At 44.8% G+C, this 22,305-nt stretch overlaps 1 protein-coding gene across 3 annotated transcripts in view; it reads left to right on the forward strand.

The window, feature by feature from the left end:
• Window positions 1-22,305, forward strand: part of CAPN7 (calpain 7) — a 111,863-nt gene that overhangs the window by 77,891 nt on the left and 11,667 nt on the right. For all 3 annotated transcript variants that reach the window (XM_033930039.1, XM_033930036.1, XM_033930038.1), the window contains exons 15-16: window positions 5,764-5,899; window positions 21,695-21,770. In XM_033930039.1, coding sequence (XP_033785930.1) covers window positions 5,764-5,899; window positions 21,695-21,770 — 212 coding nt within the window. The remainder of the gene's footprint in view (window positions 1-5,763; window positions 5,900-21,694; window positions 21,771-22,305) is intronic.

Consider the following 22,305-nt stretch of genomic DNA (forward strand, 5'->3'; position numbering starts at 1 on the left):
AGAGCGGATAGCATAGCTGGTTTTAAGAAAGGTTTGGACAAGTTCCTGGAGGAAAAGTCCATAGTCTGTTATTGAGAAAAACATGGGGGAAGCCACTGATTGCCCTGTTTCGGTAGCATGGAATATTGCTATTCCTTGGGTTTTGGCCAGGTACTAATGACCTGGACTGGTCACTGTGAGAACAGGCTACTGGGCTTGATGGACCATTGGTCTGACCCAGTAAGGCTATTCTTATGTTCTTATGCACTGTTTTTTTGTTTTTTTTAAAAAGCTGCATGTATAGGAAGAGCCAAATCAGGGAAGAAGTGAAATAATAGTGGGGGGGGGGGGGTGTTCTTAATTGAGGTGGTGGTAGATACCACAAATGTTAGCACAATTCCCTCCTGATTTACTGTTGGTGGCTCACAAGTCCAAAGGATTAGGTAGCTGGCAGTTATGTGTACAGCCAGCAGGATAATTTCTTAAGTTTACATATAATTTGCATTTTAAAATGTTAAGAAACAAACTCTCAATCCAAAGTCCGCTCAGATGGTTTTCTGCAGTTCATGACTAAAAAAAGCAATGATCTAGTTGGTCTAAGATCAGATTAAAAAAGAAACAGATTGTTTTTCACTCTTGAACAAACAAATAATTTTCTGATTTGATGGGCATCTTTTAGCATGCATACTCTTTCAACGCATCCAAAATAAGCCCTCTTAAAATCTGTGTCCCAGCCATCTACTCATGCGCAGAGAGGCAATCCATCTCGTATGTTGGTGCCACTATGTACATGCTTCTACAGTTACCTCCATATTGTACCAGAAATAAATGCATAGTTTGAGAAATTGTTGCCATACTGGGCCAAATGTAAGTAATCACTGTTTTTGAAAATATCAGATTAGAATATATAAATACTAATTTCTCCTTCCTTTTCCTTCTCTCCGTTTTACCCTTTTGCTCTCTTCTTCTTGCCTTCTTCCCTCTCTAACTTCCATGTATTCTTTTTTTTTTTTTTTCTTTAGAAGCTCTCCTCTCCTTGTCTTTCATTGATTTGTTTATTGGGTTACTGGATTCTTGTTCCACAGGCTCTGCTGTTTCTCTGCCAGCTCCTTAGGGGTCACTGCCTCTGCCTCCTGGGCATAGATGGTTTATGGTTTATTAAGACTTTCTGTACCACTATACTTTTGCAAGTCACAGTGGTATGCAATATGCTAAAATCAGAATAAAAATAATGAAAGAACTCCATTAAATATAGGAAAGCCTAACTCGCTCAACTAGACTGACAGAGTAAATGTCCCACAGGTACTTGAAGAGATCATTCCAACACAATAAGTGCTGCAGACCATCAGCTTTAATAAATAGGTCTTCAACAAACCCTTATATTTTTTCAATGATTTCCTCTATGAATCGTAATCTGAAGAGCATTCTAGAGTGTTAGAACCAACCCAAAAAATTTACTAGACCGAATCAATTCCCAATTGGTTTTGAAAGAGAAGGAACCAACATCTTACTTGATGAGAGCGAGTGCAATGCTCTCCCTGGCACATAAGGAAGTCAGAGCAACTAAATAAGAAGAGATTTTTTTTTCATAAAATATGCTATGGGACCAAGGAGTTAGGAAGCCAGTGGAAAAACAAAAACATAGGAGTCACAGGACTGTAGGTATAGGTCTTGCTCAACAAAAGTATAGCTACATTCTACAAAGTCTATAGTCATTTCAAGTTCATGGAGGAAGAACTAGCATAGAAAACATTCCCATAATCTAACCAGGAAATTAACAATCCAATTTGTGTAAAGTATTTATATCCTCATCAAAAGAATTGCCACAAAGAACTGATCTTTTTTTACTACGTGATCAGGCTATCACTTGGGCATAGTCCATAATTATGACAAGTTAAGAGTTGAAGGAGACACGTGCTAAAGTAAAAAATAACCTTGTCTTACAAACAGACCAATACAGTACTCGTCATTCTTCTGGTGAACCCTCCAGATAGTTTATTGCACTGTACCCTACATTCTGTGTCAATTGCTGCCTCCATTCTTCTCTTGGCCAGTGACTGCCAATGTGGTACCTCTCCTCTGTTTGATGAGTGGGTCACATGACAAAACCAAATTCTTAAAGCTCGAAACAGACAAAAACCCATCCATAACAGACCTGGAAATTAAAGCAATCAAATACCCAATCCAAACCTCCCTCAAAATCCTGGGAGTGCTGATAGACAGATGCTGCACTATGCAGACTCAAATCAACAAAACTACCCAAAAAGCATTCTTCACAATGCGCAACCTAAGAAAAATAAGGAAATTCTTTGACAAAGAACACTACAGGATCATTGTACAATCCCTGGTACTAGGTCTTGTGGACTACTGCAATATCCTATATCTACCATGCCCTACAAACATGATCAAAAAACTACAGACCGTTCAGAACACAGCTCTCAGACTAATCTACCGTATTTTCACGCATATAACGCGCGCGTTATACGCGTTTTTACCTACCGCGCATACCCCTCGCGCGTTATATGCGTGAGCGCGGTATACAAAAGTTTTAAAACATAGTTCCCACCCCGCCCGACGCCCGATTCACCCCCCCAGCAGGACCGCTCGCACCCCCACCCCGAACGACCGCTCGCACGCGCTCCCACCCGCACCCGCATCCACGATCGGAGCAAGAGGGAGCCCAAGCCCCCTTGCCCGGCCGACTCCCCGACGTCCGCTACATCCCCCCCCCCGGCAGGACCACTCGCACCCCCACCCCGAAGGACCGCCGACTTCCCGACAATATCGGGCCAGAAGGGAGCCCAAACCCTCCTGGCCACGGCGACCCCCCTAACCCCACCCCGCACTACATTACGGGCAGGAGGGATCCCAGGCCCTCCTGCCCTCGACGCAAACCCCCCTCCCTCCAACGACCGTCCCCCCCCCAAGAACCTCCGACCGCCCCCCCAGCCGACCCGCGACCCCCCTGGCGACCCCCACGACCCCCCCACCCCCTTCCCCGTACCTTTGGTAGTTGGGCCAGAAGGGAGCCCAAACCCTCCTGGCCACGGCGACCCCCTAACCCCACCCCGCACTACATTACGGGCAGGAGGGATCCCAGGCCCTCCTGCCCTCGACGCAAACCCCCCTCCCCCCCAACGACCGCCCCCCCCAAGAACCTCCGACCGCCCCCCAGCCGACCCGCGATCCCCCTGGCGACCCCCACGACCCCCCCACCCCCCTTCCCCATACCTTTGGTAGTTGGCCGGACAGACGGGAGCCAAACCCGCCTGTCCGGCAGGCAGCCAACGAAGGAATGAGGCCGGATTGGCCCATCCATCCTAAAGCTCCGCCTACTGGTGGGGCCTAAGGCGCGTGGGCCAATCAGAATAGGCCCTGGAGCCTTAGGTCCCACCTGGGGGCGCGGCCTGAGGCACATGGGCCCAACCCGACCATGTGCCTCAGGCCGCGCCCCCAGGTGGGACCTAAGGCTCCAGGGCCTATTCTGATTGGCCCACGCGCCTTAGGCCCCACCAGTAGGCGGAGCTTTAGGATGGATGGGCCAATCCGGCCTCATTCCTTCGTTGGCTGCCTGCCGGACAGGCGGGTTTGGCTCCTGTCTGTCCGGCCAACTACCAAAGGTACGGGGAAGGGGGGTGGGGGGGTCGTGGGTGTCGCCAGGGGGGTCGCGGGTCGGCTGGGGGGGGCGGTCGGAGGGTCTTGGGGGGGGGCGGGCGTTGGGGGGGAGGGGGGTTTGCGTCGAGGGCAGGAGGGCCTGGGATCCCTCCTGCCCGTAATGTAGTGCGGGGTGGGGTTAGGGGGTCGCCGTGGCCAGGAGGGTTTGGGCTCCCTTCTGGCCCAACTACCAAAGGTACGGGGAAGGGGGGTGGGGGGGTCGTGGGGGTCGCCAGGGGGGTCGCAGGTCGGCTGGGGGGGCGGTCGGAGGTTCTTGGGGGGGGCGGTCGTTGGGGGGAGGGGGGTTTGCGTCGAGGGCAGGAGGGCCTGGGATCCCTCCTGCCCGTAATGTAGTGCGGGGTGGGGTTAGGGGGTCGCCGTGGCCAGGAGGGTTTGGGCTCCCTCCTGGCCCGATATTGTTGGGGAGTCGGCGGTCCTTCGGGGGGAGGGATGTATCGGACGTCGGGGGGGGGGCATCAGGCTTTCAGGATGGGGACAGACCTTCAAGGGGGGACAGTGCACGGAAGTCAGGGGGGGTGAACGGAGAGTCGGGACAGCGCACGGAAAGTCAGGGCGGGCGAAAGGAGCGTCGGGCAGCATGCGCGGTATACCCGTGAGCGCGGTATACCAAAGTTTTTGTGCATATCATCGTGATTTCTGCGCGCTATACCCGTGTGCGCGTTTTATACGGGTGCGCGTTATTTGCGTGAAAATACGGTACTCCCTCGGAAAATATGACCACATCACCAACGCCTACCTAGACTCACATTGGCTACCGATTAAAGCCAGAATTCAATTCAAACTGTACTGTCTAATCTTCAAAGTTTTCAACGGTACTGCACCTGCCTATCTAAACGATCGCCTAAACCGTAACCTTCCACCCAGAATAAGAAGAACACTGACACCATTCTCATATCCACCACTCAATGGCACTCATCGTAAAAAGCTTTATGATAACCTCATAGCAACGCATGCAGCAAAACTCGAACCCTCCATCACTAGATTGTTAACCTCAACATCTGACTTCAAAGCATTCCGTAAAGAAATCAAAACGCTGCTCTTCAAAAAGTATTTACAATCTACCTAATCTCCCTCTCCTCTTCCACCAACCAGGTTTGCTCACTCCCTGGCACCATACCATCAATCGACAAAAAATACATATAAAAAAATAATAAATAAATAAAAAAAATACCTGGAACCTAATTCACCCTACCGAAACCGATTACCTACCAAAGTATGGAAACAGAATATTTGATATGTATAGTAATGTAACCTGATTTATCTTCCATTGTTATTATGTCTACACCCTCACTCTGTCATTAAGTCTATACCCTCAATCTGTATTCTCCAATGTCATGTACCCTCCTGGAAATGTCCAGCTCTCTTCTTATGTAATCCGCTTTGAACCGCAAGGCACAAGCGGAATAAAAATCACTAATGTAATGTAACATGACACCCTGTTGGCACTGCAGCCACTATTCATTGAAAGAACAGAGGGTTAGAAGAATTGGCATTATTTATTGCCACTTTGTATAGCAGTGTTTAAAGCCACAGGTAGTGATTATAAAGGAACAAGTACCTTACAGATATATATGCTGAAACCAGCAGTGGATGTGCCCCACAATGACCTCTATGGGGAAAAAAAACCCCTGCAAGTCCTAGTTGTCCCAACAGTGCTCTTATTTTGGGAACATTTGGTAGATTGCCAGTGTAATCTCATAGTGATGAAGTTATTTTATTAGAAGAGTAAGGTGAATGGAGAGTGAACGAAGACTATAAGATGCCCACCAATTCAGAAAATGATTACAGTTTGTTCAAGAGTGAAAAACAATTCGTTGCTTACAGGGATGTTTTTCTTTTCTTTTTTAATTTGATCTTAGACCCACTAGATCATTGCTTTTTTCAGTCATGAACTGCATAAAACCATCTGAGCGGACTTTGGATTGAGAGTTTGTTTCTTAACATTTGTGGATTTCAGAGCAGAATTACTTGAGTTAAACATTTGCCACTTCATTCTTACTTCCTTAGGATGATTTTTGAATTCCTATATAACACAATATGAGAACAGTATTTATACAGTAATAATATACATATAGCAGTAATTTTTATTTATCTGTATATTTTTAATAGTACATGGGATGGCAAACAAGGTCCAGTTAAAGATGCCTACAGCCTGGCTAATAATCCTCAATATAAACTGGAAATCCAGTGTCCAGCAGGTGGCGCTGCAGTGTGGCTGTTACTCAGCAGACATATCACAGACAAGGTACACAAATATACATGTGCATTTTTTTAGTATATGCTGGCACAAGTATGAACAAAGGTTTAATAGCACAAATTTAAGACTACTGAGGAGTGATAACTAAGGCTAAGGCAATTTACAGGATCAAGTAAAAATAGAGTGTCTAGCTAGTAACTCGCATATCTACTTTGCAACTCACAAAAATCCATGTGGGATTATAAATATGTTATCTTTGGACGTTGGCAATATTCTGCCAGCTGTAGTCAGTGATATTTGTAAACACTGACCATCTTCAGCTAAATTAGCCCTGGATATAAAGTCCACGCCACATGTCAGGCCTGACTGGACTGAAGTTGTCCACCGAAATGTATGTGGGTTCCAACTGATATTTAGCCAGCACCCACATAAGATAATAAATATGGGTCTTAACTGAATATGGGCCAGTACCTACATAGTGTTTCTACTTCCCCTTCCTCAAATGAAAAGTTCTCCCTCCATCAAGGTCCTCCTTCCCCAAATATTTTAAACTCCCTTCCTCCCTGGCATACCTTTAACATGCAAGAAAGACTTCTGAGGAAATTAGAAAATCATGGGATAGGAAGTAATGTCCTTTTATAGATTGAGAACTGGTTGAAAGATAGAAACAGAGAGTGGGTTTAAATGGAGAAGGGTAAATAGTGGGATTCACCAGTAGTCTGTGCTAGGACCACTGCTTTTTAACACATTTTTCAATGATCTAGAGATGGGAATTACTAGTGAGATAATTAAATTTGCTGATGACACAGAGTTGTTAAATCACAAGAGGATTGTGAAAAATTGCAAGAAGGCCTTGTGAGGCTAGAAGACTAGGCTTCAAAATGGCAGATGACGTTTAATGTGAGCAAGTGCAAAGTGATGTATATGGGAAAGAGGAACTCGAACTATAGCTATGTGATGCTGGGTTCTGTGTTAGGAGTCACTGCCCAGGAAAAGGATCTAGGTGTCATTGTTGAGAATACATTGAAACCCTCAGCTCAATATGCGGCGGTTGTTTTTTTGTTTTTTTTTTTAATTCTTTATTCATTTTCAAATTTACAATAAGTGTAACAATATATCCAAACAAATTAACAAGAAATATAACACTTAATAATCATCAATGGTACAAATGATATGCTCTTATCTCCCACCCTCTTTTATCATATAATCAATACCTTATACAATATGTAACAATAAATTTATCCTCCCCTCCCCCCCTCATAATTGAACTTGTAAATTTAAGGGAAAAATAAAAAATAAAATGTCATCTAATCAGTACAATACTTTGTAAATGGCTCCCACACATCTTGAAATTTCCTGAAAAAATCCCGCTGTATTGCAATAAATCTCTCCATTTATAAATATGGCATAAGGAATTCCACCAGAAATTATAATTTAATCTACTCCAATTTTCCCAATTTTACTTAATTTGTTGAATGGCAATCCCAGTCATTATAAGTAATAATTTGTTATTATTTGTAAAAATCTGACTTTTTGCTCTCATTGCCATACCAAATAGCATAGTATCATATGATAATGCCACTGGATTATCTAATAAACAATTTGGTCCCAAATTGATTTCCAGAAATTCATAATAAATGGACAATAGAATAATAAATGATCTAAAGTCCCTGCTTCGAGATGACAGTGCCAACATTTATTAGACTTAGAGCTATCCAATTTTTGTAACCGAACAGGGGTCCATAATGCTCTATGTAACAAAAAAAACAAGTTTGTCTCAAAGATGCTGACACTGTACATCTCATCCTCCAAGTCCAAATTTGTGGCCATTGAGACGCAGTAATTTGGTGCTAAATCTGCGGTGGTTTTTAAGAAAGCAAATAGAATGTTAGGAATTATCAGGAAAGGAGTGGAAAACAAAGATGAAAATGTTATAATGCCTTTGTATTGCTCTATGGTACAGCTGCACCTCGAATACTGCAGTTGTGGTCGTCATATCTCAAAAAAAATATAGAAGAATTAGAAAAGATACAGAGTAGGGTGACAAAAATGATAAAAGGGATGGAATGACTTTCCTGTGAGGAAAGGCTAAAGTAGCCAGGGCTTTTCAGCATGGAGAAGAGATGGCTCAGGGGTGATATAATAGAGGTCTATAAAATAATGAGTGGAGTGGAAAGGGTAGATGTGAATCGCTTGTTCACTCTTTTCAAAAATACTAGGTCATGCGATGAAGCTACTAAGTAGTAGATTTAAAACAAACTGGAGAAAATATTTCTTCACACAATGTGTAATTAAACTCTGGAATTCGTTTCCAGAGAATGTGGTGAAATCAGCATAGTGGGGTTTTAAAAAATTTGGATAATTTCCTAAAAGAGAAGTCCAAAAGCCATGATTGAGATGGCTTGGGGAAATTATTCCGAGGATAAGCAGCATTAAATCTGTTTTATTACTTGGGACCTAGCTAGGTACTTGGGACCTGGGTTGGCCACTGTTGGAAACAGGATACTGGGCTTGATGGACCATTGGTCTGTCCCAGTATGGTAATTCTTATGTTCTTAGTGTGGCTTCATAAGCAAAATGGATGCCATGACCTCTCACAGCAGTCTCACAGTAAAAGAGCAGCCATATTAAACTAAACTAAACCTTAAGTTTATATACCGCATCCTCTCCATGAATATAGAGCTCGGCACGGTTTACAAAAGTTTAATAAAGGAAGAGAATAGCACATTGAGTTTGGTGGATTGAGAATAGGGGGGGAGGAGAGCGTTACGTTTTTTTGTGAAAAGACTGGTTTTCAGATGCTTACGGAATAGTTGGAAGGAGACCTGAGTCCGCAGTGGGGCAGTAAGGTTATTCCAAAGCCCTGTTGCCTAAGGGACCAAAATGGGCAGGAACAAGGGGAGATTGCTTCTCCCTAATGCCACCTAGACCACCATAGACCAATGTTCAACAAAGATGTGGAATGTGTGGATTAACAGTATATCTGCTGCTTAAGTATTTTTGACAATGAAATGCATGTATGTAGATTCTAAATACATTACCCATCTTTTCTATGCAATGGCGTAGCAAGGGTCAGGGCACCCCTTGCCCCGTACCTTTTTAATTTTCCAGGTGTGAACAGCATCACAAACTTACATCCTGCAGTATTTTTATTCCAGAAAGAAGATTATCAAGGTAAGAATCTAATTTTCCCAAAGTGCCTTTGCTTAATTATGAAAAATTCATACTTTGTAAATGGAACTCTGCCAGAGCCACTAGGATACTTCAGTAGCATAATGGAATAAACTACTTATGTAGGTTATGGATCTTAGCGGGGACGAGTTTGATATCAGTCCTAGTACTACTCTGTAATACATATGTTTGTCTGTATTTACATGCTATTGGGACTGGTGTCGATATTGCTTTTATAAAATAAGCACCATTTTGTTACTTTGACATAGGCTCCCTTTATAAAAATTACCCCCAATATGAGGACACTTCTATAAAGTGACATCTATCTGGAGCCTGTTTTATAAAGGAAAGTAAGTCCCTTTAGTGTGGCAACGCAAATACGCATTTACAGTTTAGGTGTTGCCACTTATACATGTCATAGAGTTGGAAAATGTATATAAGTTATAGAATTCTATCATTTGTGCACATAAGACCGGAATCTGGAAATGGCACCTCCAAAAACAACTCCGGTCATGTGTCAATCACATATAGCCACCATTACCAGAATTGCAGCTTACATCAAACTTAGGCACCGTTAATGTAGGCCAGGGTTTTAAAGGCCTACATTACTGGCACCTAAGTTTGGCGGAGAATCATGCCTAACAGTGCCTAAGATCATTTCCAGGCATGGATTCTTTGACCTTAGACGTCATGAGGTAACTGCAGTTCCAGCGTCTATCAGGGTAGGTCCTGTTCGGTGCCTACTTTTTTTTTTTTTAATTGGTTTTTAAATGACACAGTCAATAACTGTGCCATTTAATTTATTGTAGTGAATAGTCATCACTTCTCTTCTTCTTTTCTTTTTCTTCTTTTGGCACATAAAAGGGGGGAGGGTGTTGGGTACAATTTTACATAATATGTTATAATATATTCTATAATATGTGTATATTCTGATTGAAAATATGATGAAGGTTGGGAGGTAGGGGGGTAAACGTATCACTAGATATCAAAGTGCTATTGTGTAATAACTTGTTGAAATATATTATTTTGTGCACTTATTGTCAAATTTGAAAATGAATAAAGAAGGGAAAAAAAAAAAAATAATTCAATGAAAGCACCATGTACCCTGCCTTTACCCATGTGTACACTCACCCCCAAAACTACACACCGTCATTATTAAGCACTATTTTATAGACTAGGAGATAGTCAGAATACTGGCATATACATGCATAGGTACACACATATATGTGTCCATATTATATGGTAATTTATATATTCTGTTGTGTCCTCTCTAAGGAATTGCCTCCTACATGTGCCCAGATGTTGTTTTTTAATGCTTTTCAGCCAGGGTGTAAAACTCTATAGAATTGATTAATTTATCTTCCTGTCTGAGGATAAATATCTGCTGTTTCCTTGATCAGTTTACATTTGAAGTTTGATTGTGGTCTTGGCACATACCATATTGAGAATGACCTTTGTCTGATAAGAGACACACTTTTCAGGAATCTCAAGATTGAAAAGTGCTCCAAATTCATGCATATGTGCATGGTTCTTAAGAACATAATAACCTTGCTGGGTCAGACCTATGGTCCATCTAGCCCAGTAGCCCATCCTCAAGGTGGCCAATCCAGGTCACTAGTACCTAGCAAAAAAAAGAGTAGCATCATTCCATGCTACCAATCCGGACAAGCAGTGGCTTTCCCCATGTCTTTCTCAATAACAGACTATGGACTTTTCCTCCAAGAAATTGTCCAAACTTTTCTTAAAACCAGCTACACTAACTCTTCTTACCACAACCTCTGGCAATGCGTTCCAAAGCTTAACTATTCTCTGAGTAAAAAAATATTTCCTCTTATTGGTTTTAAAAGTATTTCCCTGTAACTTCGAGTGTCCCCTAGTCTTTGTAATGTTTGACTGAGTAAAAAATCAATCCAATTATACCCATTCTACACCACTCAGGATTTTGTAGACTTCAATCATATCTCCACTCAGCTGTCTCTTTTCCAAGCTGAGTTCTTCCTTTATCATCTTGGTCACTCTTCTTTGAACCTTTTCTAGTTCCGCTATATCTTTCTTGAGATAAGGAGACCAGAATTGAAAGCAATACTCCAGGGTAGGTCGCACCATGGAGTGATACAGAAGCTTTAAAACATTCTTAGTCTCGTTAACCATCACTTTTTTAATAATTCCTAGCATCTTGTTTCCTTTTTTGGCTGCCACCACACATCGGGCATAAAGTTTCATCGTATTGTCTACAATGACACCTAGATCTTTTTCCTGGGCGCTAACCCCCAAGGTGGACCTTAGCATTTGGTAACTATGATTATCCCAGGACAAGCAGGCAGCATATTCTTAACGCATGGGTGACGTCACCGACGGAGCCCCGGTACGGACCTTTTTAACTAGAAAGTTCTAGTTGGCCGCACCGCGCATGCGCGAGTGCCTTCCCGCTTCTTCGTTTCCGCGGAGCGAAGAAGACGCATGTGTTTTCAACAGCCGTTGAAAAACTGATTTTTGCCTTCCCGCTCGCGTATTTTTTCACTTTTTTTCCTTTTTTCTTATCGGATTCCCTTTATTTTTGTTTTCAAAAAAAAATAAATAAATAAACTCGTCGAGTTTTCCTTATTTTTTCAGGCCGGCCCCGGCGGGGCCTGTTGCCACCATACAGGCCTCCAGGTTCGATTTTGCGGAGGCCGTGTTTCCATTCATGCCCCCTCAACCGGGTTTTAAGAAGTGCCAGCGGTGTGCACGCCCGATCTCCCTCACCGACCCACACAATTGGTGCCTCCAGTGCTTGGGTCCAGAGCATCGGGCTGACACCTGCACCCGCTGTGCTACGCTTAAAAAGCGTACTTTGAAAAATCGGCAGATCCAGCAAAATATTGTGTTTGGTACCGGATCTGCCATGGAACCGGCTGCAACGTCGACGGCACCACAAAAGTCGGTACCGACGACATCAACGCCACCGGACCCTTCCTCGGGGTCGTTGGGCCCAGGTAAGCCGGCTAAGAAGCCTCCCACTTCCCTTGAGCACCCTCCTGCCACGGTTGCGACACCGGCCCTCCCGGCACCGCACCGGCCCCGCAAACGCTCCGCTCCGATCTCGGTGAGTGCCTCATCATCGGCCTCCTCATCGCCGGAGCGTAGAGCGGCACTTATGGTACCGAAAAAGAAAAAAGCGGTACCGGTGCCTCCCCTGGACGACCGCATCGCGGCCATACTCCAAACACAGTTACAGGAGCAGCTGCAACAACAGCTCCAACAACTGTTGCCGGCGTTGCTGGCACCGCACCTTCCGGTACGGGACCGGTCCGAGCCTCACACTGTCCCATCGGTGTCGACCCCCTCGGTACCGATTAATACTTCCATGCTGGTGCTCTTGGCAGAAACACCTACAGTACATACCCATGATGCTGCCGACCCTGTCCGGTCCCAGGAACGACATCGGTCTTCCTCACCCGGTACCGCCTCGGTGCGCTCAGGCAAATCTCTTTCAAAGACCCGCCATGCCGATCGCTCCACACCGATGTCCAAACGTACGCACCCCGACGTTAGGGACCCAGATTTGTGGGAAGACTCCCCTTACGGTACCGAGGAGGACGCTTCGTCAACCGACGAAGAACCCTCCATGACCGACACCGTCTCCAAACCAGAGCAATCCTCTTTCTCCAAATTCCTTAGGGAGATGTCAGCAGCTCTTTCCATTCCCTTAGAGTCCGACTCTAAAAAGTCTCAGGCTTTCCTCGATGCAACCTCCCAAAGAATTTCTGAAGTTGCCCGTCCACGACATCTTACGGGAAACTTTCTATAAAAACTGGGAAGCTCCCCTCACGGTTCCTGGAGCCCCTCGTAAATTGGATAGCTTGTACCGGGTTATTCCAATCCCAGGGTTTGATGAACCTCAATTGCCCCACGAGTCCCTCCTGGTGGAATCTACTTTGAAAAAATCTCAGGGTTCCAGTGTATATGCCTCCACCCCTCCTGGCAGAGAGGGAAAGACCATGGATAAATTTGGTAAGCGCCTTTTCCAAAATGCCATGTTAGCCAATAGAGCCAACAACTACACCTTCCACTTCTCCTTCTACATGAAGCATCTGGTGCAACAGCTCTCCTCCTTACAGAAATACCTTCCTGAACGTAAGGTCCCTCTTTTCCAGCAACATATTTCCAGCCTCCTCCAACTCAGGAAATTCATGGTTCGCTCCATCTACGACTCATTTGAGCTGACCTCTCGCGCATCTGCCATGGCGGTGGCCATGCGACGTTTGGCTTGGCTGAGAGTCTCTGACCTGGACATTAACCACCAGGACCGCCTGGCTAACGCACCTTGTCTGGGTGATGAACTGTTCGGAGAGTCCCTGGACTCAACAACACAGAAACTCTCAGCACATGAGACCAGGTGGGACACTCTGATTAAACCTAAAAAGAAGACTCCACCTACTCGCACCTACAGACAGCAGTCTTCATACCAGCGCAGGTTCTCGGCCAGACCTCTCAACCCGCCTCAACAGCAGCCTCGCCGACCTCGTCAACAGCATCAATCTTAAGCTCGCTCACAGTCTCACCAACCTGCCAAGCCTCTCCCTCCGTCAAAACCATCTCAGCCCTTTTGACTTTTTCCTCCAGGGCGTAGCCAGTCTCCCATCATCATTGCCTCTTCCTCAGCCTATCGGAGGTCGCCTCCAAATCTTCCTCAGCCATTGGGAGGTCATCACATCAGACCAATGGGTCCTCAACATCATTCGCCACGGCTACTCTCTCAACTTCCAGACTCTTCCACCAGACAATCCTCCCGTAGAGTCTGCTTCTCACTCCTCCCAAACCCCCCTCCTCCTGAGGGAGGTCCAATCCCTCCTTCTTCTCAATGCCATCGAAGAGGTGCCTCCGGACCAAAGGGGTCAGGGATTCTACTCCCACTACTTCCTGGTTCCCAAGAAGACAGGAGACCTTCGTCCCATCCTCGATCTCAGGGACCTCAACAAGTGTCTGGTCAAGGAGAAGTTCAGAATGCTCTCCCTTGCCACGCTTTACCCTCTTCTCTCTCAACACGACTGGCTATGTTCCCTGGACCTCAAAGAGGCCTACACTCACATCCCAATCAATCCGACTTCACGTTGCTACCTACGGTTTCAGATACAGCACCGTCACTATCAGTACAAAGTGCTACCTTTTGGCCTCGCTTCATCGCCCAGGGTGTTCACCAAGTGCCTTATTGTGGTGGCGGCCTTCCTCAGGTCTCACAACCTCCAGGTGTTCCCCTACTTGGACGATTGGTTGGTGAAAGCACCTACGTCTCCACTTGTGCTACAAGCCACTCATCACACCATCTCTTTCCTCCATCTCCTGGGGTTCGAGATCAACTACCCCAAGTCGCATCTGCTTCCCACACAGCGACTTCAGTTCATTGGAGCAGTTCTCGACACCACACTAATGAGGGCGTTTCTCCCCTCCGGCCGTCAACGGACCCTGCTCCACCTCTGTCGTCAGGTGCTCCTTCATCACTCCATTCCTGCCCGACAGATAATGGTCCTCCTGGGCCACATGGCCTCGACGGTCCATGTGCTTCCTCTGGCGCGACTCCACCTCAGGACACCTCAATGGACTCTTGCCAACCAATGGTCACAGACCACGGATCTTCTTTCTCATCCCATCTCTGTGACATCGTCTCTTCAGCAATCTCTTCAATGGTGGTTGAACTCCTCAAAACTTTCCAGGGGTCTACTCTTTCATCTACCCCCTCACTCCATGATCATAACCACGGATGCCTCCCCCTATGCGTGGGGAGCTCACCTGGGAGATCTACGCACCCAGGGACTCTGGACCCCTCAGGAGCGTCAACATCACATCAATTTCCTGGAACTCAGAGCCATGTTCTATGCTCTCAAGGCCTTCCAGCACCTTCTCTGCCCTCAGGTTCTTCTCCTGTGCACAAACAATCAAGTCGCCATGTACTACATAAACAAGCAAGGCGGCACCGGATCTCGCTTCCTTTGTCAGGAGGCTCTCAGCATCTGGACCTGGGCCACGGCCCGCAATCTCTTCCTCAAGGCTGTCTATATCCAGGGCGAACAGAACTCCCTGGCCGACAATCTCAGCCGCATCCTTCAACCTCACGAGTGGACTCTGGACCCTTCAACACCCCACTCCATCTTTGCTCGCTGGGGCACTCCGCAGGTGAACCTCTTTGCAGCGCCTCACAACCATCAGCTGCCCCAGTTCTGTTCCAGACTCTTCTCTCCTCATCGTCTGACCCCAGATGCATTCCTGCTCGACTGGACGGATCGGTTCCTCTATGCCTTTCCTCCACTACCTCTGATGTTGCGGACGTTATCCAAACTCCGCAGGGACAGGGCCACCATGATTCTCATCGCTCCTCGGTGGCCTCGCCAACACTGGTTCTCCCTCCTGCTTCAGCTCAGCTCCAGGGAGCCCATTCCTCTTCCTGTGTTTCCTACTCTACTTACGCAGCAACGTCAGTCTCTACTGCATCCCAATCTGTCTTCGCTCCACCTGACAGCTTGGTTTCTCTCGGGCTGACCTCTCCAGAGAATCTGTCTCAGCCTGTCCGTCGCATTTTGGATGCCTCCAGGAAACCGGCCACCTTCCAATGTTACCATCAGAAGTGGACCAGGTTCTCCTCTTGGTGTCTACTGCATCATCACGATCCCACCTCATTAGCGGTGGAAACTGTACTGGACTATTTGCTCTCTCTGTCCGACGTTGGCCTCAAGTCTACCTCAATCAGAGTCCACCTCAGTGCCATCACTGCGTTTCATGAGCCTATCCTCGGAAAACCTCTCACGGCTCATCCACTGGTTTCCCGGTTCATGAGAGGCCTCTTCAATGTCAAACCACCTCTGAAGCCTCCTCCTGTTGTCTGGGACCTGAATGTGGTTTTATCAGCCCTCATGAAACCCCCTTTTGAGCCTCTTGCCACAACTTCGCTCAAACTTCTAACATGGAAGGTGCTTTTCCTCATTGCCATCACCTCTGCCAGGAGGGTTAGTGAGATGCATGCACTGGTCGCCGATCCACCGTTCACTGTTTTTCACCATGACAAGGTGGCTCTGCGTACCCATCCTAAATTCCTTCCCAAGGTGGTCTCGGCTTTTCACCTCAACCAGTCCATTGTGTTGCCTGTCTTTTTCCCTAAACCCCATTCTCATCCTGGGGAACAGGCGTTGCACACGCTGGATTGTAAGCGTGCCCTTGCATACTACCTTGACCGTACCAGGGCTCACCGCTCGTCCCCTCAGCTCTTTCTGACCTTCGATCCTAACCGTCTAGGTCGTCCTGTCTCTAAACGGACGCTTTCCAACTGGCTTGCTGCCTGTATTGCGTTCTGTTATGCTTGGGCCGGTCTCTCACTGGAAGGTGCTGTCACGGCCCACAAGGTCAGAGCTATGGCTGCTTCTGTGGCTTTCCTCCGTTCCACGCCCATCGAGGAAATCTGCAAGGCTGCCACTTGGTCCTCAGTTCACACGTTCACTACTCACTACTGTCTGGATGCCTTCTCCAGACGGGATGGACACTTCGGCCAATCTGTGTTACAAAATTTATTTTCCTAATGGCCAACCATCCCTACTCCCTCTCTGTTAGCTTGGAGGTCACCCATGCGTTAAGAATATGCTGCCTGCTTGTCCTGGGATAAAGCACAGTTACTTACCGTAACAGGTGTTATCCAGGGACAGCAGGCAGATATTCTTACGTCCCACCCTCCTCCCCGGGTTGGCTTCTTAGCTGGCTTATCTTAACTGGGGACCACGCTCTCCTCCGTCGGGCGGGAAGGCACTCGCGCATGCGCGGTGCGGCCAACTAGAACTTTCTAGTTAAAAAGGTCCGTACCGGGGCTCCGTCGGTGACGTCACCCATGCGTTAAGAATATCTGCCTGCTGTCCCTGGATAACACCTGTTACGGTAAGTAACTGTGCTTTTGGGTTATTCTTCCCAATGTGCATCACTTTGCAATTGTCCACATTAAATTTCATCTGCCACTTGGACGCCCAGTCTTCCAATTTCCTAAGGTCTAGCTGCAATTTTTCACAATCTGTTTGCGTTTTAACAACTTTGATCAGTTTAGTGTCATCTACAAATGTAGGGGTCCTTTTACTAAGGCACACTAGCCGATTTAGCGCGTGTTAAATATTAGCGTACAGTAACGCGCCTATTATATTTTATGTCCGTGTTTAGTGCACGCTAAATCGGCTAGCACACCTTAGTAAAAGATGGGGTTAATCACCTCACTCATTCCAATTTTGAGATAATTTATAAATAAGTTAAATAGCACCAGTCCCAGTACAGATCCCTGTGGCACTCCATTATTTATTCTCCTCCATTGAGAAAAATAGCCATTTAACCCTACCCTCTGTTTTCTATCTGATAACCAATTCCTAATCCACAATTGAACTTTGCCATGACTCTTAGGGCTCCTTTTACTAAGCTGCGCTAGCAGTTTTAGCACGTGCGCTAGACACTAACGCCGCCATTGAGCTGGCATTAGTTTTTGACACGTAGCGCAGGGTTACCGCATGCGGCAATTTAGTGCGCGCTAAGCTAGCGCACCTTAGTAAAAGGAGCCCTTATTTTCTCAGGAGCATCTCATGAGGAACGTTGTCAAAAGCTTTCTGAAAATCTAATATACTACATCAACTGGCTTACCTTTTATTCACATGTTTATTCACACCTTCAAAGAAATCAAGCAAGATCTTCCTCGGCTGAACCCATGCTGACTATGTCCTGTTAAATCATGTTTGTCTATGTGTTCTGCAGTTTATTTTTTATAATTGTTTCCACTATTTTGCCCAGCACTGAAGTCAGGCTTACTGGTTTGTAATTTCCCAGATCTTCCCTGGAACCCTTTTTAAAAAATCGATGTAACATTGGCCACCCTCCAGTCTTCAGATGATTTTAGTGACAGCTTACAGATCACTAAAAGTAGGTCAAAAAATTTCCTGTTTGAGTTCTTGTAGTGCCCTGGGATGTATACCATCTGGTCCAGGTGATTTATCGCTTTTTAATTTGTCGGTTTGGCTCGGTACATCTTCCAGATTCATCGAGATTTCTTTCAATTGGGGGGGGTTTCTGTCCTTTTTCTATTGTAGGTACATAATGTAAAGAATAAAATATAAATCTTAGAGCTCACTCTGTTAGATCTATAGAAATAGCCCCCCAGGAGGAACAGTTCTGATGTAGGAAATACTGCTTGGGTAATTTTGCTAATTTTTAGACCGTAAGGGACAGATCAAGCTGTTAAAGGCATGTTTTTCCTTTTGTAAAATTTAAATTATGTACTGATGTTTAACAACTAACTTTTTATATCAAAGATTTGCAATACTAATACAAGTATAGGATACATATAAAAATAACAACTATAGGATAGATATATTTAGCTAGACCTATTAGCAAAAGTGTTATAGTAAGACCACTAAGGAAGGGCTCCTTTTACGAAGCAGCGTTAGTAACTTTATCGCATGCAACTTTTTAGCACGCGCTAGCCTAAAAATTACCGCCTGTTCAAGAGGAGGCGGTAGCGGCTAGCGCGGCCGGCAAATTAGCGCGTGCTATTACGTGTGTTAAACTGCTAACGTGGCTTCGTAAAAGGAGCCCTAAGGCTCCAAAGTCTTAATTTTTTTTACTGGGAAGATTGCTTTGTGATTTTTGTTTTGTTTGTTTTACAGAAAGAAAGAAATAACTTTTTTTGAGTACTCTTAATATGACTTTGACTTTGTGCTAGATTTCTTAAAGCTCACAATTGCATTACGTCTGATTACATAAAATTGGGCCTGGAGTAAATGTGCATCATACAAAAAAGGAGATAATGGTAAATTTACTAAATGATGCTTTGTGTCGTATCCCTTTAGTGGTTAAAAAAAAAATCACTTTGGGGGAGGGTCCTTTTAGATATTCAGTCACTTGTTTTTATTACTTTATTTATAATTATGGATTCTGGTTTTAGGTTTTAACTGGTGTATATACTGATAAAACCATCCCTGATGCAAAATGTTTTTAGTATCTTAGGGCCTCTTCTACTAAACTGCGCTGAGTGACCCACGCTGCTCCCGACACTCATAGGAACTCAATGAGCGTCGGGAGCATCGCGGGCCATTCAGCGCGGCTCTCTGCGCTAAAACCCTTAGTGCGGTTTAGTAGAAGAGGGGGATTAGGGGCACCAGCAGAACAGTTCACAAACTTGTGGAAAAAGTCAGAAAATAACTACAATAAATATAAAGGAAGGGAAAAAAGTGAGGGATGGGAAACAGTTTTATTTGGGGGGGGGGGGGGTTAGTTTGTTTTTTTTAAACAAACACCATCCAGACACCATTTCCCCTAGTACTTTCTGATCCCTTTTTGGCTTTTTTGGGGAACCTCAATTCCATTTTTGTTCTTTTTCCACACTGACATTGCCTAAATGATGCAAATGTACTGTACCTATTTGATTCCGTTGGAATTTACCCAGCAATATTACCTGTGGAGAAAAACATTATTAAATTCTGATTTTTTTTTTTTGTTCCATCAGTGAATCCCTAATTAGCTGGAAAATAAACATCTACATTTACAATTCATAAACAACTAAAAATAGAAGCCCTAATTATAATGTGTTTTTAAGCAAAGCACATCTCAGAAGTATATAATTCAGTTGGCAAAGCATCAGTATGTTAAAGCCAAAATCAAGCAAGCAGGGAGATGAACAACAGGGGGCTATTTTTAGGTGGTGTACAGAATTAGGGGAGGTTAAAGAACAGAAGAGAAGCAGAAGAAGGTCTGAGGGAAGAGGTGAATCACAAGGAAAGGGGAGTGGGGCTCAAAGTGTAAGAATGGTGCCATAGTATGCCTGAATGAAAGGCGTTTACTAAGGAATTGTGAAAAGGGAGTAAGGAGCCGTGTGAAACCAGATGGTAGAGCCAAGAGATCTGCAGAGTGCCAGGCATCAGAGAGTCCCAGTACAGTAAGCCACATGGGTGTAAGCAGCTGTTTTTGTAGTTGAAAGTGAATATGTGAGAAAATATTGGCAAGGTGTGAGGAGGGACTATGTGAGAAAAAAAGAGAGCTGGAGTCTGATCAGAGATCACAGACTGTTGATTGAAGTATATCATTGTTCAGGGCAATCTGGTAGAAGCCAATTTAGAAGTGAAATAGCAGAAGGCCAAGGACAGAGTCAGTGATACACCAACAGATAACAAAGGAAAGAGAAAAATGTAAATTTTGGCTTGATAGCAACAGTCATGGAAAGAGAACAGTTACTGCATAGTGAAGCACATCAGCAGATTCAAGCCATTTCCTTCAGAAACTGTCATTAAGTAACTCTCCAATTGTCTGGTATTATTACATTACATTACATTAGAGATTTCGATTCCACCATTGCCTTGCGGATTACAAAAGAATTACAAAAAACGTATTACAAAAAGAAGATATCTGGTAATTTCTAGAGAAGATAAAGAGTAGATAAGGTTGCTTCGGGGAATCGGGAAGGTATTGGGAAGTGGGAAGGAGCTAGCGGTATTAAGTCATTTGCAGGAATTTCTTTTCTGAACGTTTTGTATTCTGGGGTCATAATGAAAAGTTCTCAGCCCAACCAAGAAGAAAATGGCATGGATATGGTTCATTCAATGATTTGAAACAATGTCAAAGCATAGAATTTCGTTTATGCAGATTGGCACTTAATGAAATAAGATAACACTCTTTTCAGCTACAGTGGCAAAATAACACTCAAAATTTAGGAAGTTCGTTAGTTGGACTGAGAACTTTTCAGCACCCCTTTGTAGCTACTGAGACATTATGAATGGGCTTTGTATTGGTTTAAGATTGCTCATAACACTGAGGGGACATGGAGCTGGTTTATCTTGTGTGCATTTTGTTCTGGAGTGGAAGAGGAGCTCTAATGGTTAACACAGTGGGCTGTGGATTCTGGTTCAATTCCCAAGTCACTTAACCCTCTATTGTCTCTGGTTCAAAACTTAGTTTGTAACCTCTGTAAGGTCAGAGAAAATATAGCATCTGTATGTAATATGTAGACTGCTTTAGTAGTATATCAAGAATCTAACAAACATGGTCTCTAGTTTTGTTGTCCTGTCATCTTGAAGTACACTTCCCCCTCCGTATTCATGGGGGTTAGGAGAAGCCGGCCCACGAATATGGAAAAACCACGAATAATATTCGGGCCGGTTCTGCCCTTATTCCCGGCTTCCCCCAGCTATTTTTAGCCCTGTAAGGCCCCCCCCCCCCCCTTAAGCCTTATCTGGTGGTCTAGCGGGTTTTCCTGCCCCGTGCAGATCGCTCACAGGAAATGGCTGCCTTGAGCTGCTGTAGTCTCTCGAGCCATTTCCTGTGAGCGATCTGCACGGGGCAGGAGAGTGGGAAAATCGCTCCTGCCTGAAAACCCACTAGACTACCAGGTAAGGCTTAAGGGGGGGTTTACAGGGTAAAAAAAGCCTGAAAAATTCAAATGTATTATTTGGTCAGAAATCGCGAATAACCGAATCCGTAGATACGGAATTTGCGAATACAGAGGGGGAAGTGTAGTCTGGCATATATGCAGCTCTGTGCTCATCCAAGACCCTGACACTTCAACCCACACAACTCATTTTAAAAATTGTTCATTTAAAATTACTTGGCTCATGTTTGTACAGTAAAGTGATGGTGGTTAAAAAGAGGAGGAGATTGCAATAGATTCATATGTCTGTTTTCTCTTCACAGGATGACTTTGCACACAACCGAGAATTCATTACAATGGTTGTTTATAAAACAGATGGAAAGAAAGTTTTCTATCCATGTAGGTGTGATTTCAGCTCTCATTCATTATTTTTTGACTGTTATCCAATTGGGATCTCTAAAATTTTTATTTTGTTAATGAATGGAGATAAGCCGGGCTCCCAAAACTTATCTAGGGGACCTCACAGCCAGGCCGGTTACTAGAGAGTGCTCAGAGAGGGAGAAAAGAAGAAGATCCAGAACAGATCCCCAAGCTTTTCTTGCAGAGGAGGATCCACCAGAGGATACCCCGAAAATTTTTTTTGAGGGGGTGAGAAGAAGGCAGGTTCTTAGATATCCACAATAAATATTCATATAGTAACTTTACATTACTATATGCATTAGATACCCATGTGTATGCAGATATCCACAATGAATATGCATGAAATATTTTGAAATCCCAACTGGCTGTAGAGTTCACAGGGCAGGATTGGGAAGCTCTTATCCCAAACATGCTAATTTAGAACAAATAAAATAAAATATTTCCTCTCTCAATGTGCAATTAAACTCCGGAATTTGTTGCCAAAGAATGTGGTAAAAGCAGTTAGCTTAGTAAA

The sequence above is a fragment of the Geotrypetes seraphini genome, chromosome 2 (assembly GCF_902459505.1).
Source record: "Geotrypetes seraphini chromosome 2, aGeoSer1.1, whole genome shotgun sequence".
Lineage (NCBI taxonomy): Eukaryota > Metazoa > Chordata > Amphibia > Gymnophiona > Dermophiidae > Geotrypetes > Geotrypetes seraphini.